Below are 26915 nucleotides of genomic sequence, written 5' to 3' on the forward strand. Positions count from 1 at the left end.
TCAAAGGACTGACAAAAGATACTATTTGGCAAAATTTTCAGTGTGGTGGGATAACATTTTTGAAATTAACTGGTGTGTGTGTGTGTGTGCGTGTGTGCTAAAAACACAGGGGTTTGCTATGTTGCCCAGGCTGGAGTGCAGTAGCTATTTCCAGGCACCATCAAAGCATAATACAGCCTTGAACCCCTGGGCTCGAGTGATCTTCCTGCCTCAGCCACCCGAGTGTCTGGGACGACAGCCACCTGTGTGTATCAAATCATATTTCTTTTTACCTTTTGGTCCTTGGCCATCCTGCGCCCCCACTGTGACCCCTGTCACTGCCTCAGGAAAGGGATGTAATGCAGAAACAGAACAAGCTGGGGTTTTCAAAGGAATAGGGATATGAGGAAATAGCCAGGGCTCTGGTAAGACTGTGAGTCTGGGAGCGGAGGGAAAGAGGAAGTTTGTCGGCTTCCCTCCTGTCAATCAGAGCCTTGCCCAGCTTCTCTGGGAGAGTCTTGAGAAGCAGGCAAGTCCCCGAGAAGATGCTGTTTCAGGCGGTATCTCTGAGAGCTCCCCACAATCACTGCAACCCTGAGAGAGGGAGGGGAGAGTTCCGAGAGTCCTGTGTAATGGAGTCTGTGACATTTCCCCTCGGTGCACTGACGGCTTGAAAGAACCTTAAGCTGAGACAGCAAGCGTGCCCACTTGCTAGGCACTCATGATAGAGCAGCGATTAGTCTTCTTTGTGTCCACACCCCCGTTCCGGAAGTCCTCTTTTCCTGAAGCTTCTTGTCCCTGCACGGTCCCAGACAGCCTGACCATGAATCCCAGCCCTCTGTGCCCGTCATACGTGACCTTGGGCAGGCTCCTTAGTCTGTCTGTGCCACAACTTCCTCATCTGTAAAATGGGGGAAGGGAGATCCCTAACTTGCAGGGTTGCTGAAAGGATTCACTGAGTTAATACACACAAAAGTGCAAACAACAGTGCCTGGCACAAAGTAAACCCACAATAACACAAATGATAGCATCATCCTCTTGGCTCATCCACCATCTTTCTCCACTGTCCCTGGCAGTGACCCTACTGATTCCTCTGAAAAGCTCTCAACATCCCATATTATCGCTTCCCTCTCTATGGCCAGAGTCCAAGCAAGAGATGTTAATAACTGTGATTGGCAGAATGGTCCCACAAAGGTGTCCATGTCCTAATCCCTGGAACCTGTGAGTGTGCTGCTGCCTTACATGGCAAAGGGATGGTGCAGAAGTGATAACGATGACTGATCTTGAAACAGGGAGGTTAACCTGGATTATCCAGAGGGGGCTAATCTAACCACGTGAGCCCTTAAAAACAAAGAACTTTCTCTGGCTGGAGTTGGAGAGATGAGTCAGACGGGGAGGTCAGAGAAATCTGAAGCATGAGAAAGACTAGAACCATTGTTGCTGGTTTTGAAGATAAAGGGGCCCTGAGCCATGCAGGATTGGGAGGCCTCTGAAGCTGAGGCTGGCCTCCAACCGATGGCCAGTGAGGATATGGAGGCCTCGGTTCTATAGCAGCATCGAGCTAAATTCTTCCAACAGAGTGGGGCTAGAAGCAGACGATTCCCTGGAGCCTCCAGCCAAGAGCCCAGGTGGCCAACACTTTGATTTTGGCCTTGAGTGACCTGGGGCAGAGGAACCAGCTGAGTCCGCCCAGACTTCTGACTTAAGGAACTGTGAGATAATAAACACTCATTGTTATAAATAGAAAACGAATACAATAACCAAAATGTACTGTAGTATTAACCACCTGCCAGGCACTGTCCTAAGCACTTCGTGGTAATTCAGTCTCATAACACAGTTCCCCACCATACACACACAGAAGTTGCAGCCGAGAATGGCTGGGTAACTTGCCTGGGACCCTACAACTCAGAGGGCAGAGCCAGGATCACAGGCAAGAGGCCTAGCACCGAGTTCATGCTCTTGACCACCCTGTTCTAGAGCCGCCCTTCTGTTCTTTGTCCACCCATTCTGCCTACGTTTGTCAGTGTTCTCTTCAAAATAACAAAGACAATCAATTTCTCCCCAGCTCAAAGCCTTTTGAGGAGGGGGTTCCATTTTTGCAGCAAGTTAAACATGAAACGCTTAGCCTAGCTTACGTGGTCTTTTTGCATGTGGGTGGCAGGGCCATCCAGCCCTCATCATGCCACGCCAAGTGCTTCAAGCAACACCTCCGGATCTTTGTGTGCGCTGTTTCTTACACCTGGCAGGGAGAGGGGGGCCCTTTCTGGCCTGTCATACCTGGCAAACCAGGCTTTCTCTTGTAAGAGGCAGCTCCAGCCTGGTCGGCTCTGAGGAGCTGTCCCCGACACCCGAGACAGGATCCTCGTGGGTCATCCACGCAGCCCTCAGCACACCTCTTCCCAGGAAAACACCTGCAGCCTGGGTCGACATTTCCTCTTTACCCCAATCCCACACTAGAGGGCGCCACCTCAGTTTGTTGCATCAATGAGGATCACAGGAAAAGTGATTTTCGCTGTTCTGCTGATAATCCTCACCCAGGAGTCCAAACTGTGGGATTTCCCACTACCGATTATCTTAACTGACTCACAAGGAATTTCAGATATTTAGATTTTTAGATGTTCCCTAAAGCCAGATTTACAACCAAACAATGAAGTATCTTTGAGTAGAAGCGTTGCATCAGACAGCCCCAAGTCTGAAACTCAGCCCCACCGTCCCCGACTAGATGTGTGATTTGGGGCAAGTTATTTAACCTTTCTGAGCCCCATTTCCACATCTTTACATGAGGATAATAATGATAATAGTAGTTCTCGCCTGATAGGGCTGTTTGAGGATACAGCTCTGTAACACATACACGGCATATACATAGAACACATATAAAACCACACGAGATGCCTCATAACTAGTCTATACATGGGGGTGTGGCTGTTTGTATTATCTGTGCTAGTCAAAAGAACCTTGAGCTGAGACAGCAATGTGTCTCAAAAGATTATGATCTTCTACCTCACTCTCATTAGGATGGCTACTGTAAAAACAACAACCACCCCCAGAAAATACCAAGTGCTGGTGAGGATGTGGGGAGACTGGAGCCCTTATGCACTGTTGCTGGGAAAGCAAAATTGTGCAGCCACTGTGGAAAACAGTATGGCAGTTCCTCAAAAAATTAAAAATAGAACTGTCATCTGATCTGGCGGTTCTGCTTCTCTTGTGGGTATGGATCTGAAAGAACTGAAAGCAGGGGCTTGAAGAGATATCTGGTGGTGGCTCACACCTGTAATTCCAGCACTTTAGGAGGCCGAGGCGGGCGGATCACCTGAGGTCAGGAGTTTGAGAACAGCCTGGCCAACATGGTGAAACCCAGTCTCTATTAAAAATACAAAAAAATTAGCCGGGTGTGGTGGTACATGCCTATAGTCCCAGCTGCTCAGGAGGCTGAGGCAGGAGAATCACTTGAACCCGGGTGGCAGAGGTTGGCAGTGAGCCGAGATTGTGCCACTGCACTCCAGCCTGGGCAACAGAGCGAGACTCTGACTCCATTAAAAAAAAAAAAAAAAAAGAGAGAGACAGAGATATCTGGACACTCATGTTTATAGCAGCATTATTCACAGCAGCCAAAAGCTGGAAGCAACCCAAGTGTCCATTGACAGATGAATGGATCAACAAAATGTAGGACAGACATGCAGCAGCCACTATTCAGCCTTCAAAAGGAAGGGAACTCTGACACATGCTGCCACAGAGGAACCTTAAGAACATTATGCCAAGTGAAATAAGCCAGTCACAAAAGACAGGTACTATACGATTCAGCGTATAGTATAGTCTATGAGGAACCTGCTATAGGCAAATTCAGAGACAGAAAGTACTTTGTCAGAAAGACGGTGGCTGCCAGGGACTGGGGGGCTGGGAGGGGAAGGGGAATTCTTCTTCAATAGGTACAGAGTTTCAGTTTTGCAAGATGAACAGAATTCTTGTGGATGGATAGTGGTGGCAGAGTAACAAAGTGAGGCCAGGTGCAGTGGCTTGCACCTGTAAGCCCAGCACTTTGGGAGGCTGAGGCGGGTGGATCACCTGAGGTAGGGAGTTCGAGACCAGCCTGGCCAATGTGGCGAAACCCCGTCTGTACTAGAAATACAAAAATTAGCCAGGCGTGGTGGCTCATGCCCATAATCCCAGCTACTCAGGAGGCTGCGGCACAAGAATCACTTAAACCCGGGAGGCAGAGGCCGCAGTGAGCCAAGATTGTGCCACCGCACTCCAGCCTGGGTGACAGAGCGAGTGAGACTCTGTCTCCCCCCTCCCAAAAAAAAACAACATGAATGCAGTTAATGCCACTGAACTGTACACTTAAAATGGCGAAGATGATAGATGTTACGTTATGTGTATTTATTGAAAAGAGAGATGATGATCTAGTCCTTTTCTTGGAACTTCTTCATCTTGCAAGCCCTCCACGTGCTGAAGGGAAAGTAGGCCCATGCATTGCTGTGTTGGGAACTGACCAGTGACATCAGGGGAAAGAAGAGTTCCCCGAGGACTGACGAGATCAGACGAGGCACGTCACAGAGCGCAGGACACCTGGTGAGGAGCCAGGGCTGAGTGTGCGAGCACAGCTGAGGCAGGAAGGTGAACGGGCGCGTCCTGATGGGACAGCGGGTGGCTGGACATCCCCCAGGCCTGCTTCTTTTGGTGGATTTCGTCACAGGACCAGGGAGGGGTGAGCATCTTTATCCAGGTTCATGTCCACCTGTCACCTTCTCTCTCAAAACTTGAGGGGTTCACGCATAGCATGGGAAATGTGAATTAAAATGTCACAGATACCGTGTTTCGCCTCTTGGATGAGCAGAAATTTGTCAGGTAGGTCACATGCTCCACTCGGGAGGGGAGGGGGTGCCCTCACTGTTGGTGGGGAACTGACCCTATAAGCCTTCACTGGAGAAGTGTGGCGATGCCAACAGAGCTGCAGCCATACATGTCCTTTGACGTGGCACATGGACTCGCACGTCCGTGAAATGATGGGTAAAAGGTATTCAGTGCAGCATTGTTTAATAATAATAAAAAAGACTTTGATGCAGGCTCTTATAGTTCTTATAGGCAGCCCAGAAATGGCAGGTGCCAGGCAAAGGGATACAACTCATTGGGTTGGATGGTTCTGTTGTGTTAGATCACTCCTGTGCCCTGACCCTCTGATCCCATATGAGAAGGGGCTGACATGCTATAGAGAACAGTTCCCCTAGAGAGAAAGGAGTCAACTAGAAGGATGCTGTCCACAAAGGGCAGAGGGGCAGGCATGAGCATTTCACCTGCAGTTTCTGTCCTTTGCTTTTCTCCATGATCTTCGCCCTCCTAGCCACGGCACTGCATTGACTCTGGCTGCCCTACAAGTCAGTTGTAAAGGGAATCCTGAAATCTCCTCGGTGTAGGGCAGGGCAGGGTGAGGTCCTAAGGAGGAGATCAGCTCTCCACCCTTTTTTTTTTTGACAGAGTCTCGTTTTGTGGCCCAGGCTGGAGTGCAGTGGTACAATCTCAGCTCACTGCAATCCCCCAGGTTCAAGCAATTCTCCTGCCTCAGCCTCCCAGGTAGCTGGGATTAAGGTGTGCACCACCACACCCGGCTAATTTTTGTATTTTTGGTAGAGATGGGGTTTCACCATGATGGCCAGGCTGGTCTCGAACTCCTGACCTCAAGTGATCCGCCCGCCTCGGCCTCCCAAAGTACTGGAATTACAGGCGTGAGCCATCGTGCCTGGCTGTGCGGTCCTGGAAGCATCTCTGTGGGGACCCTCACCTGAACCTGCAGAGCAGAGAAATGGACAGATTCCTGACCTCACCTAACCCCACTGTGTCAGAAAGCCTTGGGATTCATGTTTAACAATCACACTCATGCACATGAAAAACCCAGCAACCATTGGCTTGTGACATTGCTGCGTTCTGGAAGAATTAATCCCTTTCTTATCAGTGTTCAAGTAACAGCCACATCCAACTATAAACATTACAGTTCAAAACCCACATCAAATTATACAGATTATAACCAGAAGGTTTAGCTCTGAAATGAGCGAGGCTGGTGGCCGAGGTATTCCAGCCCTGTCCAATGCAGGTGGGGGCAGGGGCAGATTCTGAAAGGAGCTCCTGGTTTCTGCACAAGGCAGCCAGGGAGCCCATTTCAACAGGCAGGCCTTCCACTTGCTGAAAATCCATCAGTGGCATCTTCCCGTTGTTTTTCAGATCAAGATCAAAATCCTTACGGTGGCATGAAGGAGTCCTGCCTGCCTCTTAGCTCTCCCCCTTCCCACTCTGACCTCTACACACTGGTTTTCTTTCAGTCCATCAGGCTCTCCATATGCTCTTCTACCCCAGGGCCTTTGCACACACTGTTCCTTCTCCCTTTGTCTAGTTAAGTCCTTCTCATCCTCCATATTCCTTTCCTTTAGAGCCCTGATGTAGGCTTGAAACCATCCAGGCTCTGCAGATCCTCTGACCTATGTCTGTCTCCTAGCAGCTTCCTGATTGCAGGGACCATGTGTGAGTGTCCCCAGGCTTGTCTCCGTGCTGGGGCTCCAGGCCAATGTCTGTGGAATGAATGAGTGATAATAACGGCAAAAACCAGGCTGGCTAAAACAGGCTTTCTATTGCCATTAGGAAACCTAACTCCTTTCATGATACAGAAAAAAAAAGTCTGGAGGGCAAAACCCTACAAATATCAATATTGATTGTCCCTGAGTCACATGATTACAAGTGATTTTTATTTTCTTCTTTACAGTTTGCTTTCTCCCAATTTTTTAAAAAACATAGGCCCATAATTACCTTCCATTATCAGAATATGTGAATGATGTCAGAATATTATAATATCAATAAGCAAAAAAAGGCAGCTTTGCAAATGAATATATTAATACATCTTTACAAGCATAGCTCCCTACTCTTTAGGATTTATCCAAGTAAATAAAACAATCTTCTTTCTTTGCTAGGTGTAAATGCTGGGTAATTTCACAGCTGACTTTTTTTTTTTTTTTTTTTAAGATTCCTGAACTTTATTTAGTGGAATGACTTCTAGCAGCACAAATAAGACAAATGATAAATTGACTGTTGAATTATTACTCAGGGTGGCTTCTAGCTGATCCAGCATGATTCTCAGGTTAATCAGAAAGGCCCAGTGAAGGCAAAAGAGGGGCAATTTTCACCTTATCTTGTCTTATAAAATATTTTCTGAAAAATATGGACACGCCTGTAGCTTTCAGTTCTTCAAAACAGACCTGTGTCCCCTACATCCCTTCTTAAAGCAAATCTCTCCCAAATCCATTTAAGCTTTGGGAAGAGGATTTGTCTAAGAGAAGATATAAAAGCCCATTAAAAGTCTATTCACAAAGCATTTGGCAATTCATGTATCATCTGTTCTCTCGGGAGCCAGTGTAAGCTCATGCTTCTGGAAATGCAACTGATTCCTTCATAAATCAATGGAACTGTTGCTGACAGTGGTGACTTACTTTTTAAACTAAGGCCAAGCAGCAGTAAGCAGTCAATTATTTTTATACAATCAATGCTGCTCAATTTCTGTCTATATATATAATAATTGTCCTCATTAGTTCCTGTTACCAAATAGCTTGTTAGTATCAGTGGATACCCACCTTAACCCTGTGAACAAAAATTCTCAGTCTCCACTTTATGTGACCATAATAATGATTGTGGCGTCATTTACTTAGTACCATATGCCAGGTACTTTATATGCATTTTCTCATTTAATCCCTACAGCCCTGTGAAATAAGTGGTTTACAAATGGAGAAAATGAGCTCAGTATGATTAAGTAGTTTGCTTGAAGTCACACAGCCAGAAAACGGTCTAAGAGATTCAAATCCAGGTCTACCTCCAAAGCCTGTGCTTTTAAAAATTACTACAGTTTTCTAATACCATAGTCCAGTTCAAAACAGAGATCACTGTCTCTACCTTGGCCACCCAGAAAGTAAAACTACCTTAAATCTACCCCTTGTTATGATACAGAAGAAACTACGATTCTTTTTATTTGATTTTTCCACTTTGTACACTGAACAGTTTTCTGTGTCCTTATAGGGAGACCATGTCACGGATGAGTATCTCAAAGGAAGGTATGTTGAGTTATTTTAAAATCGATTGCGTTTATAACTCTTAGAAAACTAGAAATGCAGGGGGAATGTTCTCCATTTGATAAAGAACATCTATAAAAAAACCCTACAGTTAATATAATATTTAATGATGAAAGACAGAATGCTTTTCCCTTAAAACCAGGAACAAGGCAAATATAAAGATTTATACTGCTCTCACCACTCTTATGCAACAGACTACTGGAAGTCCCAGCCAATGCAATATCTCAAGAAAATAAAATTAAAAGTGTACAGATCAAATAAGTAAAAATAAAACTTTTAATTTGCAGATGACATGGTAACATCCTAAGCAGGTGACAAAAAAACTTCTAGAAAGTTCAGTTAAGGTTGCAAGACACCATATAAGCATACAAAAATCAATTATGTTTCTATATACTGGCAATGAACAGGTGGCCACTGAAATTTAAAGTATAATACCATTTACCATCACAAACAAAAAAGGAGAAATTAAGTACTTAAGTATAAATCCAGCAAAACATGCACAGGATTTGTATGCTGAAAGCTACAAAGTATTCATGAAAGAAACCAAAGAAGACCTAAATCAACACAGAAACATACCATTTTCATGGATTGAAAAACCACATATTAAATATATAAATTCTTTCCACATTGACGTATAGATTTAAACACAATTTCTATCAAAATCTCAGCAAGATATTTCATAGATATAGACAGACTTATTCTAAAATTTATATGGAAAGGGAAAGGAAGCAGAAGAGGTAAGACAATTTTTTGATTGCTACACACAAATCTATTAATACACATGTGATCTATAAAATGATACAGAACTACCCACATTGTCTTCTCTCTTTCTCTGAAACACACACACACACACACACACACACACACACACATACACACAGCACTTATGTCAATTTCCTGGTTTTGATATTGTTATAGTCACACATAGTATGTAACCACTGGAGGAAACTGGGTGGAAGGTAGGTGTGATCTCTACCTACTATTTTTGGAACTTCTTGTGAATCTCTAATTTCAAAATGAAGGGTTAAAAAAGTCTATTGAGCGAGGTCTGAAAGAGATCTGCTTCTCACAGTTATAAAGAGATTCCACGGCATTCTTTCTCTTTCCACTTCAATATTTTAACCCCCTTCCATGTTTAAAAAGGCTCAAATCCACTGTTTTTATTATTATTCTCCTTCTTTCAACTTCCTTGGTTGTCAATGAGCTGAGGCTTTGGACCAAACCACAGCTAATTCAGAGAATGAAATGAAAGAATGCCCAGGCTAAGCCCGGGGCTTGGAGCTCCGTGGCCTCCCTGGCCTCTGAGGGGCCCACGGCAGTCCCATGGGGTCTTGAAAGGAAGAGAGGTCTAGCCCAGAGCAGGCAAAGGCCAAAGCACCAGCTCTGTGCCCACCTTCTGAACCACACATCAGGCTGCTGGGGAGATGACCACAGGTGTGAGGTAGGAGGTGGCACTCGACTCCAGAGGCGGGGCTCAGACACCGGACCAGACTGAGGACTAGCTAAAATAGGGACAGGGTGAAAGCAACTTTCAATCAGACCTGCCCACCAGCGTGCCATGTCAACGTACTGTTGCCACGGCAACACCTGGGCATTATCTCCCCTTTCCATAGCATCCAATGATCCCAAAGTTATTATCCCTTCCCTGCATAAACCAGCCCTTAATCTGCATGCAGTTAAAAGTGAGTATAAATATGACTGCAAAACTGCCCTGAGCTGCTGCTCTCTGTCTACAGGGTGGCCGGGCTCTGTAGGAGCAGCCACACAGCTGTAACACTGCTGCTTCGATAAGGCTGTTTCCTTCTACTCCTGGCTTGCCCTTGAATTCTTTCCTGTGCAAAGCCAAGAACCCTCTCGGGATAAGCCCTACTTTGGGGCTCATCTGTTCTGCAATGGGTGGGACAGTGACAGATGCGTTCAGCAAAGGATGGGAGTGCATCACGCTCTGCACAGCACTCAGCTTCACTCCTTATGCCAGGGAAATGGGGTACCCTTGGCAACTGGCTATTGGTAGCACACCAAGGAAAGGTATGGCTGCTTGCCCAGGTTGTGGTGTACAAGAGACTGGAGTCCACATAATACTAAGGACTGTTAGAGAGGGAGAAGGAAGGGGTCAGGGAGGGGATGGGAACAGGTGGGAAGACTTCTTACCTGTAAAACAAGGTCTGAATTTTCATGCCTTCCAATTGTGGTACTTTTATTTAGGACAAAAAAGCCTTCTGCGCTCTTTAGATAGGCCTTCATCCTCTCTGTTTTCCCTACATAAGGTTTTCAGAAAGAATTTTGTTAGAAAATGTAGTTCTCTAATTATTCAACAACATCATACTTAGAATGAATGAAATAACCACAGAGCCATGTCCAAAGTGAGAAATCAGAAGAGGGGGGATTAGATAGATGAGTCAACAATGATGACAAGGACAATTCTGCAGGTTTTTAAGACCATCTCTTCTAACCATGATATCTAGCATAGAAAAGCCTGGTTCTAATAATCAGAGGGCATTTCTTAAGTAACTCAGGACACAAACAAAAGCTAAAACAACCTGACAACAAATCTGAGTTCCAGTGATGATTGCTCTCCACCTCCCATCAAGCTTAGTATAAGCTTAGTGATCTGACTTACCAAGTATTCAAGTTCTGTGTTCCTAACCCATCCTTTACTAGCTCTGTGACCTTGGGTGAGTTACTTATTCTCTCTCTGTGACTCAGTCTCCTCATCTATAAAATGGGTGTTTTTTTTTTTTTTTTGAGACAGGGTCTCACTTTGTCATCCAGGCTGCAGGGCAGTGAGCAATCTTGGCTCACTGAGGTCTCGATCTCCTGGGCTCAAGCAATCCTCCTGCCTCAGCCTCCCCAGTAGCTGGGATTACAGGTGTGCACCACCACACCTGGCTAAAGAGACGGGGTATTGCCATGTTGCCCAGGCTAGTCTCAAACTCTTGAGCTCAAGTAATCCTCCTGCCTTGGCCTCCCAAAGTGCTGGGATTACAGACAGGAGCCACCACACCCAGCCTAAAATGGGTTAAATGCAATAATACACGTGAGGTATCTAGAATGGTGCCTGGCACACACTGAACACTCATTTGTACTACTCTTATTAGTGTTGTTAAGCTGGGCTTCTCAAACTCTGATGCAAGGAACCCTAAACTTCTATAGAGCTTATTTTATTCATTCATTCATATTTAGAGATGAGGTCTTGCTCTTTGCCCAGGCTGAGTTCAGTGGCACAATCATAGCTCACTGCAGTCTTGAACTCTTGGGCTCAACTGATCCTCCTGCCTCAGCCTCCAGAGTAGCTAGGAATACAGGCACACCACCATGTCTGCTTTTGGAGTTTCTTAAAGAGTTATCATTGGAGAGGCAGGCATTAGATGATGTTTTTCTTTTTAAATCGCTGCATTTCTTCATTTATTTAGTTAGGGGAAAAAAGATTACTTCTAAAGGCGAAATATCAAGATTATAGCTCAGCCATGTAATCAGGACGCTGCACAGTATTCCCCCCAGCATTTTACTATAAAAATGTCAAACATACAGAGAGGCTGAAAGAAGCAGATAATGAGCTCCTATGTACCCACCACTAGATTCTACCATCGGCATTTTGCCATATTTGCTTTATCACACATCTTTCCATCTATCCGTGTGTCCATCCATTTTATATTGTGGTGCATTTCGAAATAAGTTCTATACACATCTTTTAAGACAAACACTTCAGTGACTTCAGAAAGTTCTAAAATGTTGACAGTAATTCATCTCGATGCTTGAATCCGATTTGAGATTACGTCTAAAGATGCAATGTGATATCCTCCACCTCAATTCCTTGTCAAAGAACAACAACAGTCTCTCTCTTTTCCTTTCAATTGAAAAGTCAGTGAAATGACAAATTATTGGACGATGGATAAAAACAAAAATCAACTAGTTGTGGTGGTACGGACTCTCGGCGCTGGCTCTGCTTTTCATCATCATCTCTATCATCATTTATGGAGTCCTTAGTAAGTGCCAGGCACTTTTCCTTGAATATACTCTTTTCATCCTCAGAGAAACCCTGCAAGGTGGTCGTCATTATTGTCCCTACTTTACAGAAAAGGAGACTGAGATGCAGAGAGGTTAAGGTCCCCCAGCATTTGGGCAGGGAGATTGCCATTGCATGTCACCACTATATAATCCTCAGGCAGCTCAACTTTTCACACCTCCATCACTGCTGGGTGGGGAGGGGATGGGATGGGGGAGCAGAGAGTGACTGAGTGGGGGGAGGGAGAGGTTGTCACTTGGGATACTGAGGTTGTCACTGTTTTGTTGACACTTAGGACATGAAATAACAGATAGCCCTTAACACCAGAATTCTATCCTCTGCAAAAAAAGAAAAGACCCTTGGGAGTAAGAGAAATAAAAACAAGCCAGATAGTTTATGTTTGTAAATTCCGAAGCCTATGAGAAATCCTCAGAAATATTAATACTTTCATATAATGAGAATTTTATTTTTAAGTCTGCTGTCTTTAATAGGGATAAAAAGACACTTCTTTTTCCAAAAGAACCATGCCCTGTTGCCCTCAAATTGCCTGAGTTATTAATCTTCAATTGCAGAGGACTACATCATCAAGCACCACATCCAAACTAAAGTAAAAGTAATCTAAAGTCAACTTTCGAGAAATGTCTCTTTTGTGGGAAAGCCACAGGAAATGCCTCCAGAGTAAAACCCCAAATCTGAATGACTGGCTTTTTTTTTTTTTTTAGCTCTTCCCCCCGATGTTTCCACAGCTGGTGCCTTGCGGTAGCTACCTGACCACCCCAGCTAAAGGCGTCACCAGTCACTTTGTTGTCTAGCTAGCATGTGTCACTGCTGTGGCTCCTTCCTTGAGCTTATCATTCTCTGTCATTTTCTTGTTCTTTACTTAGCTATGTGTTTACTGTTTCCCTTTCACTGAGATACGTTCCAAGAGAGCCCAAACTGTGTTGTTTTTGTTAAACTCAATTCTCCATGGCTTTCCTGTGTTTGTACCCATCTTCAGAGCAAAGACACTGACAGATTTTGTTCCAGACAATCTTCCAATGACATCTGTAGGGCAAATATCCTGAGAGGATAGGGATAGTGTCCCTATCCAGGGCAGAGTGCAGATTTATGATAAAAATGTCATCTCTGGCTGGGCACGGTGGCTCATGCCTGTAATCCCAGCACTTTGGGAGGCCCAGGTGGACGGATCACCTGAGGTCAGGAGTTTGAGACCAGCCTGGCCAACATGGCGAAAACCTGTCTCTACTAAAAACACAAAAAAATTAGCCGGGCATGGTGGCATGCACCTGTAGTCCCAGCTAATCGGAAGTCTGAGGCAGGAGAATCACTTGAAACCGTGCAGCAGAGGTTGCAGTGAGCTGAGGTTGTGCCACTGCACTCTAGCTTGGGAGACAGAGCAAGACTCTGTCTCAATTAAAAAAAAAAAAAAAGTCATCTCCTTCCAGGGCAAAGGTTGGGCACTGGCTAGCAGCCCCTTTTAAAAGACTGGAGTTTCCTGAACTTGGGGTTCCTTAGCTGGGACACAGACTCGCAGTATGCACAGCATCCACCTGAGCTGTCCTGCATCACCCTGGGGTACTTGCAGGGCAAGGGGAACCAAGGCAAACATGAAGCTCACAGTGCCTGCTGTGCTGTGAGTAATAACATCCTTTGTCTCTGGTCCTGGAGTCTCTGGTCTTCTGCTAGCATCATTAAGCAGTGGCAGGCTAACTTAGCTTGCAAGTAGTGTAAAAATCTCAGACCCTTTGCATTTCCTCACAGTCTGTTCATTACTCCCCTCTGGCCCCCAGCGCTGCCATGCCTGACACATGGCTCAGTAAATCATGAATGAATGAAAGTACAAAATAATGCTTAAAAGCACGTCAGGGTAGCCTAAGAACCTCTGACAGTAACTACCTTTCATTTTCCCCTTCAGTATTTATCCTAGATGACATTCTGAAAAAAAAAAAAAAAGTCTATTTCTTTAGCTGAATGGGTTGGGCCCTATTTCCCCACTTTAATCTTGCCCTGTGCAGTCACTTTCCTACCTGAAAACACTGTAGAAAGTGATTAGATGCGTTAAACTCTGTAAATTAGTTCTAAGACATAGGGCACCGACCATGGAAAAGAGCAAAAGAGCTTCAGGCATCTGCACTCCCTGCTTATGGGTCACAAGTGAGATAGAGAAGCAAAATTTCTATTGAGGGGTTACCAGATCTTAAGTGGCCTGGGAGCCCTAGAAATTCCTCAGTGTTGTATTTGGGAAGGGAGAGGTTAGGCAAGGGGGGAGTCTCTCTGAACGGGTGGGTGTCGTTCGTAAGTCAGGGGCAGCAGGGATGCCCCTCCTAATCCCAGTTGTACCCCCCAGGACTTCCCAGAGTGGCATGGCTGGTGCCAAGGAAGGGTCTAAGGCTCCCGGGGGCTTCCTCCGCGGGCGGGGTGGGGCCTGCACCTGGAAAGGAGGGGCTGGTGTTGGGGCAGCTACTGGGGTGCTCCTGGGGACCGGAGCCTGGATCCGGGAGGATGGGGCCGGGGTGCCACCCCTCCTCCTGCCAGGGCTAGTCCTCGCGGGGCCGCCCCTTCCGGTCCCCGGTCTCGGCCCGCCACCCCTTCCCGCGCCGCACTCACCTGGCGGGAGGAGGAAGCCCACGCTCCGACCTCCGCCGAGAGCCCTGCCAGCTCGGGAGGCGTCGGGCCAGCTCCGGGGCGAGGCCTCCCGGCCGCGCTCCCGCGGAGTCTCCAGCCCGCACCCGGCACCCCGCGCGCCCGGCCGGCCTGTGTACGCGCGTTGCCATGGCAACGCCGCCAGGCGCCGCGGGGCCCAGCCTAACAGGTGAGGGCGTGGCCTGCGCGGCAGAGGGGGCGTGGCACCGTGCAGGGAACGCCCACCGGGTTACCGCCTGCTGAATGTTCCAGGCCCCACGAGCCTGCCCCATTTCACAGATGGGAAAGCGGAGGCTCAGAGGTCACAGAAATGGCCCAGGGTTTTACAGCGAGGAAGGAGCAGGGAGGAGATTTGATTCAAGAATCCTTTCCATTACCCCTCACTGTAAGCTGGATGCGTTGAGGGATGGTCGGGGGCGATAGGGAGAGGTAGGAGATTGATGGAGCTGAACTCATGAGACCCTTGGAGGTTAGTATGCCCCCTGCCCTACCCAAATCTCTAGTCCTTTCCGTTACAGGCCAGAAAATAGAAAGAGTAAGAAGAGGGGATCTCTGGGAGTGGGGTGGGGATTGGGAAAGGGATGGGGTGGAGTGAACAATTTTGAAAGAATGAGGATTTCTTCCATGTGCTGGGGAAAAAATATTTCCAAACTCACAATCCTGCTGCCTCTGCTCCTCCCTGTTAAGAGTGACATTTATTCATTCTTTTGCCCTTTCTCTATCTCTGCAAACATCTTTTGAGTCCTATGAGTGTCACACGCTGATCCCAGAATACACCTGGAACAGTTACTGTCCTTAAGAAACCGCTTGTCAGCCGGCACAGGACTCGCGGGATGGAGTGTGTTGAGAAGATGTGCAAATCCTGTCTCCCGCCACCTCCCACTTCTACTTGAGGGCAGAGCAACCTGCTGACTCTACCTGGAGAGTGATTCCTTTCACTGGCAGGAAATGGCTGACCAGACACCTCAAGAAAAACTCTAAACGTTTTTCTAAGAGATGAACTATGGCACACTCTACCCTAGTGATACGGTTTGGCTGTGTGTCTCCATCCAAATCTCATCTCGAATTGCACTCCCCACGTGTTGGAAGAGGGGCCTGGTGGGAGGTGATTGAATCATGGGGGCAGACTTCCCGCTTGCTTTTCTCATGATAGCAAGTGAGTTCTCTTGAGATCTGATGGTTTAAAAGTGTGGCACTTCCCCCTTTGCTCTCTCTCTCTCCTGCTACACCGTGTTACAACATGCTTCCTTGCTTCCCCTTGGCTTTCCGCCATAACTGTAAGTTTCCTGAGGCCTCCCTAGCAGTGCAGAACTGTGAGTCAATTAAACTTCTTTTCTTTGTCAATTATTCAGTCTCAAGGAATTGCTTTATAGCAGTGTGAGAACAGACTAATACACCTAGTCAATAGGAAGAGGATCTGAGAGAGAAATCATGGACATCGATTTGTGGTGGAATATACAGTGAAGATGCTCAAACGTGCCTGGAGGCTTTTAGAAATGCGGACTTCTGGGCACAGACCCCAGAGATTCTGATTTAGCAGGCCTGGGACATAATCCAGGAATGTGCATTTGCAACAAGCTTGACAAAACCCTGATTTATGCAGCTGAACTGCAGAGACCTCTCCCGGAGCCTGTCCCTACAAATCTCTTCCAGGCCCTCAGTCTGGAAGGTTCTGCCTGGATCAGTTTCCTACAACCAGAAAGATTCTAGGCGTAAAATGCTAGGAGGGACCACAAGGGCTGGGACCCAAGTGATGGCTTCACAGGAACAGAGAGGGTCAAGCCCAGCTTCCCACACGTTTCTGCCTCAGAGCCTTTGCTCTTGCCCGTTCCTCTGCCTGGAATGCACTTCCCCTCAAGAGTCTCCTTTGCCTTCTTTACTTTAGCTTTTTACTCACATATCATCTTTTCTAAAATTGGTTTTTTGAAAAAATAAAACAACCACCATGAAATCTAATAAACAACAAAAAAAGAGCAAATAAAAACAAGAACAACAAAAGCAAATAAAAATAAGAACAACAAAAGCAAATAAAAAGAACAACAAAAGCACATCCAAACAAAATAAAAACCTCAACACTCTATCCCTCTTCCCTTCTTTTTGCCACTTGCTATAGTTAGAATATTTGACCCCTCCAAATCTCATGTTGAAATTTGCTCCTCAGTGTTGGAGGTGGGGCCTGGTGGGAGGTGCTTGGATCATGCGGGCGAATCCCTCATGGATGGCTTGGTGCTGTTCTTGTAGGGTGCATGAGTTCTCACTCTATCAGTTTCCTAAAGAGCTGATTGTTAGAAAGAGCCTGGCACCTCCCCCTCGCTCACTCTCACTTCCTCTCTCGTCATGTGATCTCTGCACATGTAGGCGCTACTTTCCGCCAGGAGTGGAAGCAGACTGAGACCCTCACCAGAGGCAGATGCTGGCACCATGCTTCTTGTACAACCTGCAGAACTGTGAGCCAAATAAACCTCTTTTCTGGATAAATGACCCAGTCTCAGGTATTACTTGATAGCAACACAAATGGACTAATACATCACTTATCATCAACTCACATACTATTTCTTTTATTTATTTATGTTATTTATTGTGTCTCCCTCCCTGACCCCTGGTAGAATCTAAACTCCATGAAAGCAGGGATTTCTTTTTTCCTGTTTTGTTCGCTGCTGTGCCACCAGTCCCTAGAACAATGTCTGAATGAATAAATATGCAGGGGGAAGCCCCTGCCACCCTTCTGAAGCCTGGCCTCCTGTCCTCTGAGGACTGCTGGGCTGACCTGTCCTCGCCCCAGGATGTCGGCTTCTCTAGTCCCCTGCCCAGGCCTGAACACCACCTCCATCCCTACCACCACCCCTCCATGCTTGTCTTTAGTCAAACTCTTGTCATTAACATGAACCCAGGACACAAACTTGCTATCAGACAGACCCCAGTGAAACCCAGGCTGGCCATGAGCTGGAACAGCCCATGCCCCTCACCAGGCTTTGAGAGATCATCTGTTGCTGTTAGCTGATATCTCAATGAAAAACAAAAAATCCTAAACTGAGAGCAAAGCTGACACTCAGAATCAGTGGAGCCAAAGTTGCCAAATCTTAATTGGATCCTCTCTCCCTCAGGATGCCACTGTTATCTCAAGGGTGTGCAAAATTCTTGAAACCCAATTCTGTATCATCCATTTTCATTTCAAAAACAGAAAATCAAATACCCAATAACTTAGGGTTTTATGATATAATTTCCTGGGCTGAGTAAGAGAGTTGTACATTGCAATTAAACAGTGATGGGGCATTAAAAATACTGTCCCTGAAAAAAAAATAGATGTTTCTAGATTACTTGTGCTTCTTGGCAGTGCCTACAGTTAACCTTTTATTGAACTCTTGGTGACTACGAAGCCCATATCGTAGGAAATAAGGCTCAGAGACAGGGAGAAATCTGCCTAAGGTCACACAGCTAGAAAATCTGGCAGGATTTGAATCTAGATGAATGTGACAAGGAAGGTATTTCCCCTGGGGAACTACAGGTGACAGCCGTCACAATCACAAGATGCCACTTACTCACAACTGCTTTCTCTCACTTCTGAGCAGCCTGCACTCTTGTCTGTCCAAAGGTTCAGGCAGTGCCCAGGGCAGGGAGGGAAGGAGGCATAATCCCAGAGGAGGCAGCTCAGGCCTGCCACCCACATTACCTGCTGACATTGGGCACTAGGCTTCGTTCCTGCAGAACTTCTGCCCCCGTAAAATCTCATTCCTTCCCAGCCACCTTCTCTGGGCTGTTCTTGCCTGGGGAGAGCCTAACCCTGTGCTCCATCCTCAGAGACCTGTGTGATGTTTCTCCTGCTGCCCTTGCATTCCAACATGAAATGAATGCTGGCTTCAGGCCCCTGCCCCGGCCAGGAGAGGTGCGGAGGCTTCCTCAGCCTCTATGGCATGAAAGAGAGCCAGAGAAAGAGCAAGAACAAGAGAGTAAAGAGTGCAGGAAATAGCCAAGCTGTTGCGTAGGGTGATGGATGACAGAGAGCAGAGGGCCCACTAGAGACTCCACAGCCCATTAGTAACCTGACCATATAAGCTTAGAAAGTACAGATTTTTATACACAGACCTACACACAGAGACTCATAAAAATAATTTCAAACCATGGAGAGAATAACTGGTAACTGAGGCTTTCTGCAGCCATCCTTGCCTTTTCCCATGGCAGAAAATGAGAAAACATGGAGCTTCGTCTCATGTCGACTCTTTCATGCTGGTTTGGAGCATTCAGTTATCTTGCAAATCATTCTTCAAAGTCAGTTCCCCTTGGTTCCTTACGCTTTGCTGTGGGGGGGTCTGTCTGTACCATCCGTTCAAAAACTGCAAAGTGTGCTGGCCCCACCTGTCCTGGGCCTGGTTTTTGTTGTATTTTGTTTGTGCCTCACTTCCCTCACCTGTAAAATGGGTATACAACAATCCATTTTATTGAAAGGATTAAATGGGTTAAGACGTATGAAACAGTGGATCAGTGGCTGGTACAACTGAATGGCTCTATGAGTGTTTACGATTATTGCCTGTTTTCTTTTTCTCTGATGCTGTGGAAAGAGAGCCCCAATCTCAACCCAGGTCACAAACACTCTGGAGAAACTTTGATTTGCATCAAGACTCAGTCCTACTCCAGAACAAACCTGAGCTCTGGATGACTAGTCTCATATTATCTGGCCGGCTGCTCTGAGACCTTTCTAGATGTGGATATGGATATAAGAGATAGGATATGCTCCTTCCTCTAGTCACAACTAGAGGTGATTCTTGGGAACCCAGCAGTCTCTATGGGGTGGCACCTGCTGGACAACTCCATAAATTCTACTTCCAGGCATGTGGGCAAACCTTCACTATATTTTTGTGAGTGACAATGAACCTTTATGAATGTGGTTAACAAATTCGGCTCATATTTATTAAAGCTAACAAGGTACCAACCACCATGTCATGCACAGTTTTATTTAGTTCTTAGCCCAACTCATTTATACAGAAAGAGAAATTGAGGCACAGAAAAGTCAAGTAACTTAACCAGTTACAAATCTTGCACATGGTGGTTCTGGAATTCAAACTCTGGCTGCCAGATTACAAAGTGCTGTACTTTTTGTAAACTTTTTTTTTTTTTTTTAGATGGAGTCTTGCTCTGTTGCCCAGGCTGGAGTTCAGTGGTGCGATCTCGGCTCACTGCAACCTCCTCCTCCCGGGTTCAAGCGATTCTCCTGCCTCAGCCTCCTGAGTAGCTGGGACTACAGCCACACGCCACCAGGCCCGGCTACTTTTTGTATTTTTAGTAGAGACGGGGTTTCACCATGTTGGCCAGGCTGGTCTCGATCTCCTGACCTCGTGATCCACCCGCCTCGGCCTCCCAGAGTGCTGGGATTAGAGGCGTGAGCCACCGCACCCACCCTTTTTGTAAACTTTTTATTGAAGATAATATACATATTGAAAATATACATTTTGTCTCAGGTCATAATTGCATTTTATAGCATTACAAATGGGCTGAGACACCATTTGAATTTTTACTAAGTGTGCTCACCCACCTAACCAGAATCCAGATCAAGAGGCAAAACATCACCAGCACTCCTAGAAGTCTCCCTGTGACCCCTTCCAGTCATTACCCACCTCCTGGGGTAGCCCCTATCCTGACTGCTAATGTCATAGATTCGTTCTGTTTTTTTTTGTTGTTGTTGTTGTTTGTTTTTTTTGAGACAAGACTTTGGCTCTTATCACCCAGGGTAGAGTGCCATGATACGATCTCACTGCAACCTCTGCCTCCCGTGTTCAAGTGATTCTCCAGCTTCAGCCTCCCAAGTAGCTGGGATTACAGGCACCTGCTACCATGCCCAGCTAATTTTTGTATTTTAATATAGGTGGGGTTTCACAATGTTGGTCCGGAAGTCGAACTCCTGACCTCAGGTGATTCACCCGCCTCACCTCCCACAGTGCTGGGATTGTAGGCGTGAGCCACTGCGCCTGGCCAGTTCTGTTTGTTTTTGAACTTTATGTAAATGGGATCCTACAAATTCCATCTTCTGTCTGGTTTCTTTTGCTTGACATTATGTTTGGGAGATTCAAGCATGTCTTTTCAAGTAGCTGTGGTTCATTCATTCTCATTGCTCTGTCGTATTCCATTGTATTGGTTATCAATTGCTGCTTAACAAACTACCACAAACTTAGCAGCTCAAAACAACCCACATTTATCATCTCACAGATTCTGTGGGTCAGGAATTGGGCAGGGCTCAGCAGGGTCCTGTGCTTTAGGGTCTCACAGGCTGCAATCAAGGAGCTGGCCAAGCTGGGATCTCATCTGAGCCTCAACTGGGGATAAATCTGCATCTGCTTTCTTTCTTTCTTTTTTTTTTTTTTTTTTGAGATAGAGTCTCGCTCTGTCAGCCTGGCTGGAGTGCAGTGGCATGATCTTGGCTCACTGCAACCTCTGCCTCCCAGGTTCAAGCGATTCTTCTGCCTCAGCCTCCCGAGTAGCTGGGACTACAGGCAAGTGCCACGACCCCTGGCTAATTTTTGTGTTTTTAGTGGAGAAGGGGTTTCACCATATTGGCCAGGCTGATCTCAAACTCCTGACCTTGTGATCCACCCTCCTTGGCCTCCCAAAGTGCTGGGATTACAGGCATGAGCCACCACGCCCGGCCCGATCTGCTTTCTTTTTCCTTTTTCTTTTCTTTTTTTTTTTTTTTTTTTTGAGACAGGGTCTCTCCTGTTGTCCAAGCTGGGAGTGCAGTGGTGTGATCGTAACTCACTGCAGCCTTGATTTCCCAGGCTCAAGTGTCCCTCCCACCTCAGCCTCCTGAGTAGCTGGGACCACAGCCATGTACCACTAAGCCTATTTTTTTTAGTTTTTATTTTTAATAGAGATGAGATCTCACTATGTTGCCCAGGCTTGTCTTGAACTCCTGGGCTCAAGCGATCCTCCCATCTTGGACTACCAAAGTGCTGAGATTACAGGCGTGAGCCACTACACCTGGCTGGATCCAGTTTCAAGCTCACATTGTTATTGGTAAGATTCGTTTTTTTGAGGGTATCAGAAAGAGAGCCTCAGCTCCTTGCTGGGTATTAGCTGAGCTCACCGTCGGTTTCTTGCCATGTGGGCCTCTCTGGAAGGTGGCTTGCTTCATCAAAGTCAGTAAGAGTCAGTAGACAGAGTCTGTGACTCTGGACCCCCAATAGACTCTCAATAGAGAGATGGAAGTTATAATCTTATGTAACATAATCGCAGAAATTACATCCCATCACCTTTGCTGTATTCTCCAGCTTAAAATAAGTTACAGGTCCTGCCCCGACTCAAGGGAGAGGATTCCACAGAGGTGTGAACACCAGAGGTAATTGGGCGCCACTGTGTATGTCCGTTGGTATGCATATGTGCACATGTCTATTAGATATAGACCTAGGAATAGAGGTGCTGAGTTGCAGATTCAGCAGATGCTCAGCTTTAAAAGATTCTGACAAACATTTTTCCAAAGTGCTGGTACCAATCTACACCCCCCAGCAGTGCATGAATACTTGAGTCGCAGCACATGCCTTCAGATATTACTCTCCCCTCTCTTCTTACAGAAGGAGTTTGACCAGGAGTTCCTTGGAACAGGAGGTCCTAAACCTGGCCCCATGTCAGAATCACTGTTCCTGAGCTGTACCTCCAGACTTTCTGATTGTTGGATGGCTGGGACATAACCTGGGAGCTACACTCCATGTGGTGAAGGTTCTTTGTTGTTCTTTTTGTTTTTCTTTTGAGACAGAGTCTCGCTCTGTCACTCAGGCTGAAGTGCAGTGGCATAATCTCGGCTCACTGTGACCTCCGCCTCCCAGGTTCAAGTGATTCCCCTGCCTCAGCCTCCCAAGTAGCTGGAACCACAGGCATGCACCACCACATCTGGCTAATTTGTTGTATTTCTAGTAGAGACGGGGTTTCACCATGTTGGCCAGGCTGGTCTCAAACTCCTGATCTCAAGTGATCCGCCCACCTTGGCCTCTCAAAGTGCTGGGATTACAGGCATGGGCCAGTGCACCCGGCCATTCTTTTCTTGTTCACCCAAGCATCCCTGGTGCTCAGAGCAGTACCTGACATGCAGCCAACATTCAATAAGGATTTAAATAAATGAATGAGTTTAGGGGCTGAGCATGGTAGCTCATGCCTGTAATCCCAGCACTTTGGGAGGCTGAGGTGAGAGGATCATGTCAGCCCAGGAGTTTGAACCAGCATAGGCAACATAGACAGACCTTGCTTTTACAAAAAATAAAAAAGTTAGCTGGATATGGTGGCACACACTTGTAGTCTCAGCTACTCTGGAGGCTGAGGCAGGAGGATTGCATCAGCCCAGGAGTTCAAGGCTGCAGTGAGCTATGATCATGCCACTGCACTCCTGCCTGGGTGACTTAGTGAGACCCCCGTCTCTTAAAGTAAATGAATGAAGGAGTTTAGGACTATTGTCCAAGAAGACCTACTGGTGGCCTCAGGGAAGGTGTGAACCACTGAAATTGGGAGGAAGCTTTGATGTGTCTGGGCCTATGTGTATTTTTCTGGAAAGAGGGCCCAGAGCCTTAACCAGACTTCTCCCCAGCAAAGGTTAAGAGCCTCTGTGATTGGATGTGGTCTGGGGTAGTTGATTTATCCTATAAAGAAGCAGTTAGGCCTGGGGAAGGAGAAACAGGGGCTGTGTACAAGGCTCTGTGGTGCTTGGCAGGGTTTAGGAAGTGAGAAGAGAGACAGTCTCTGCCTGGGGTGGCTTATAAGCTGACACCCCTGCTCACTTTGTCCTTTGACTTATGGTGGCTCTTTTGGCACATCTAGCCACTGCTTGGCCTCCTGTGCCCTCCCCTGTGTCTGTTTATTGAATAGCAAATTCCAGAAGGCCTTGGTAGCCCGAGTTTCCATCAACAGCAAGCCGACATGATTCCTACCTTTTGAGAAAGCTGCTTCCAATCAACAGCAGACCTCCCTGTTGGTCTAGTTTGAGATGACCTCAGCCCTTGTCACCTCTCTGGGTTTCTGGAGGTTTTGTAGCATCTCACTGCCATCTGCATTCTCTTCTCATTTCAACAGTGCTCCTTTTTTTGTTTGTTTGTTTTTTCCTTGAGATGGAGTCTCACTCTATTGCCTAGGCTGGAGTGCAGTGGTGCAATCTCGGCTCACTATAACTTCTGCCTCCCGGGTTCAAGCAATTCTCCTGCCTCAGCCTTCTGAGTAGCTGGGGTTACAGGTGTGCGCCACCATGCCTGTCTAATTTTTATATTTTTAGTAGAGACAGGGTTTTACCAGGGGTCAGGCTGGTCTCGGACTCCTGACCTCGTGATCTGCCCATGTCAGCCTCCCAAAGTGCTGGGATTACAGGCATGAGCCACCGCGCCTGGCCAACAGTGCTCCTATCTTAGGCATTTTGCTTTTGTTTCAGGTCATCCCCATCACTCGCTGCTGATCTTCCTTTCTGAGCTGATCAATCCCCTCACGCTGGACATTTCTTCTCAGGTTTCCTCTGAATCATTTTATTCGGTCTAAACATGTCCAGTTTTTCTGCCTTCCTTACGGCACTCAACACAGACGCTCTCTTTTCTCGAGAACAACTGTTCTTTTCTTTCTGATACTTTACCCAAATCCTCACCTTTCACCGTGTTTTCTGACCTCTCCTAAGAACTGATTGTTTTTTGAAACTTAAGTCTCAAAGATTGTCCCTTCTAATCTGGCTCTGAATTTGAATCGTTGTCAAGAAACAAGGGGGACAGTAATGTTCCTGGGTCACTAGGATTCTCAGTAGAAGGGCCAAGTGCTCACCAGGGGCTGAGGGGCTGGGGTTGGAGAGGGAGGGACGTGCTTCCACGTGGGGTGGAGCTTGTGGGATCAGGAAGGGCTTTGAGAAAAAGGAATCACTTGACCTGGGTCTTGAAGGATGGGTAGGATTTCAGGAGGAAGAGAAGGAAGAGAAAGGCATTGCAGGAGGAAGGAGCAGTGGGAACAAGAGCTGGAAGATGGGGAATGAGGGAGGCTACGCAACCGTGGGACAGAGGGAGGCAGGGCCAGGTGCTGAGACTGCAAACTGAAGGCCACAGTCAGCCTCCATGTTTCTTTGGCTTTCACAGTGTGTTAAAATACTTTCAACTAGTTGATGGAGGATACAGCCTCTTTCTGTGGAGTGATAAAGAGGCTGTATTAGTCCATGCTTATGCTGCTATAAAGAGCTGCCTGAGACTGGGTAATTTATGAAGGAAAGAGGTTTAATTGACTCACAGTTCTGCAGGGCAAGGGAGGCCTCAGGAAACTTACTATCATGGTGGAAGGGGAAGCAAACGCGTCCCTCTTAACGTGGCGGCAGCAAGGAGCAGTGCCAAGCAAAAGGGGAAAGCCCCTTATAAAACCATCACGTCTCCAAGAACTCACTCACTGTCAAGAGAACAGCACGAGGGTAACAGCCCTCATGATTCAATTACCTCCCACTGGGTCCCTTCCACGACATGTGTGGATTATGGGAACTACAATTCAAGATGAGATTTGGTTGCAGACACAGCCAAACCATATCAGAGCCCAGTTCAAACTAGCGTCAGCATGAAAGCAAATTAACTGGTTACCGTAAATGAAAAGTCTGCAGGGCTCAAGTGATGTCATCAGACCTCAGTCTCTCTCTGGCTCCTCAGCAATACTTTTGACCACGTGGATCCAACCTCAGACAGAATCTCTGTATAATGGTCCCAGAAAGACTGCTGCAACTCCAGTCCTTACATCTTCTCAGCTTTGAATCCCAAGGGGATGAGAGAGAATTTTTTCCTAAGATTCTCCCAAAGGCCTCATGGCTTCTCATTTTCTCTGATTGACTCACAGGCCCGTTTCTAAGCCAATTAGTGTGGTCCGGGGGACTGCTGTGCTCTGATTGGCCAAGCTTGAGTCACATGCCCATCCCTGCAGCCAGAGGTGGAGTCAACTCAACCAGGAAAAGACTGAGACTGGGCTGAGAATAGGAAAGGGGGTGGTCCCCAAAGGGGAATCATACATAACACCGTAATATTTTAGAAGAAAGGTGAATTGATATTGGGTGGCAGAAGCTTCAGGTGTCTCCTGCAGTGGCTAACGTACAAATCACGTTGACTTACTTTACAATTTGGATTTATGTCTTTTCTGGGGAAATTGGAACATCAGGCAATACTTGGGCTCTGTTCCTGCACACAGAGCAACAATCTGTGAGGCGTGTGGAGAGGCTGCCGCCTCCAGGTACAGCCTGTGTCCTCCTTGTCCGCCGCGCTTATTCTTATTCCTTCTCTGTTCTATAACTGCTTGAGTTTTTACCCCTGATGTATTTTGATTATGTGGATCTGTTTATCCTACCAGAATGGAAGTGCTAAAAGTACAGGGGTCAAGTAGTTCTCCCTGTGTTCCCACAAAGTTCTGAGGTCAAATGCCTGGCCGTTAAAAAAATTCAACTTTTAGCTGGGCATGGTGGCTCACGCCTGTAATCCCAGCACTTTGGGAAGCCAAGGCCGGCGGCTCACTTGAGGTCAGGAGTTCAAATCCAGCCTGGCCAACATGGTGAAATGTCTCTACTAAAAATAAAGAAATTAATCGGGCGTGGTGGCGGGTGCCTGTAATCCCAGCTACTCTGGAGGCCGAGGCATGAGAATCGCTTGAACCCGGGAGGCAGAGGTTCCAGTGAGCTGAGATCACACCACTGCACTCTAGCCTGAGCGACAGAGTGAGACTCTGCCTCAAAAAAAAAAAAAAAAAAAAATTCAACTTTTATTTTAGATACAGAGGGTAAATGTGCAGGTTTGTTACATGGGCACATTGCACCCAGGTAGTGAGCATAGTATCAAATAGGTACTTTTTCAACCCACCCCACCCCCCACCTCCTTTCCCCTCAAGTAGTCTGCAGTGTTGAGTGTTCCCATGTTTATGCTCATGTGGGCTCAATGTTTAGCTCCCCATTCTAAGTGAGAATATGCGGTATTTGGTTTTCTGTTCCTTTGTTAATTTACTTAGGATAATGGCCTCTAGCTGCAACCATGTTGCTGTAAAGGACATGATCTCATTCTTTCTTATGGCTACGTAGTATTCTGTAGTGTATATGTGCCACATTTTCCTTATCCAATCCACCATTGATGGGCACCTAAGTTGATTCCATGTCTTTGCTATTGTGAATAGTGCTGCGATGAACGTAGGAGCGTATGTGTCTTTTTGGTAAAATGATCTTTTTCTTTTTGGGT

At 46.6% G+C, this 26915-nt stretch overlaps 1 protein-coding gene across 43 annotated transcripts in view; it reads right to left on the bottom strand.

Moving 5' to 3' along the window:
* FHAD1 (forkhead associated phosphopeptide binding domain 1) overlaps positions 1-25490 on the bottom strand; it is a 164137-nt gene extending 138647 nt beyond the window's left edge. For 28 of the 43 annotated variants that reach the window (XR_010148060.1, XR_010148065.1, XR_010148058.1 and 25 more), the window contains exons 1-2: positions 25290-25490; positions 10233-10339 (exon numbers count right to left, since the gene is read on the bottom strand). Coding sequence is in view for 33 of the 43 variants with exons in the window: in XM_054662864.2 (XP_054518839.1) it covers positions 10233-10339; positions 25290-25326 (144 nt within the window). In the remaining 10 variants the exon portion in view is untranslated. Of the gene's footprint in view, positions 1-10232; positions 10340-14694; positions 14854-25289 lie in introns of those variants that run through there. The other 15 variants (XR_010148066.1, XM_054662861.2, XM_054662825.1 and 12 more) reach the window with 5 other exon arrangements.
* Positions 25491-26915: the final 1425 nt, after the last annotated feature.

This window comes from Pan troglodytes, chromosome 1 (genome assembly GCF_028858775.2).
Source record: "Pan troglodytes isolate AG18354 chromosome 1, NHGRI_mPanTro3-v2.0_pri, whole genome shotgun sequence".
In the NCBI taxonomy this organism is placed as follows: domain Eukaryota; kingdom Metazoa; phylum Chordata; class Mammalia; order Primates; family Hominidae; genus Pan; species Pan troglodytes.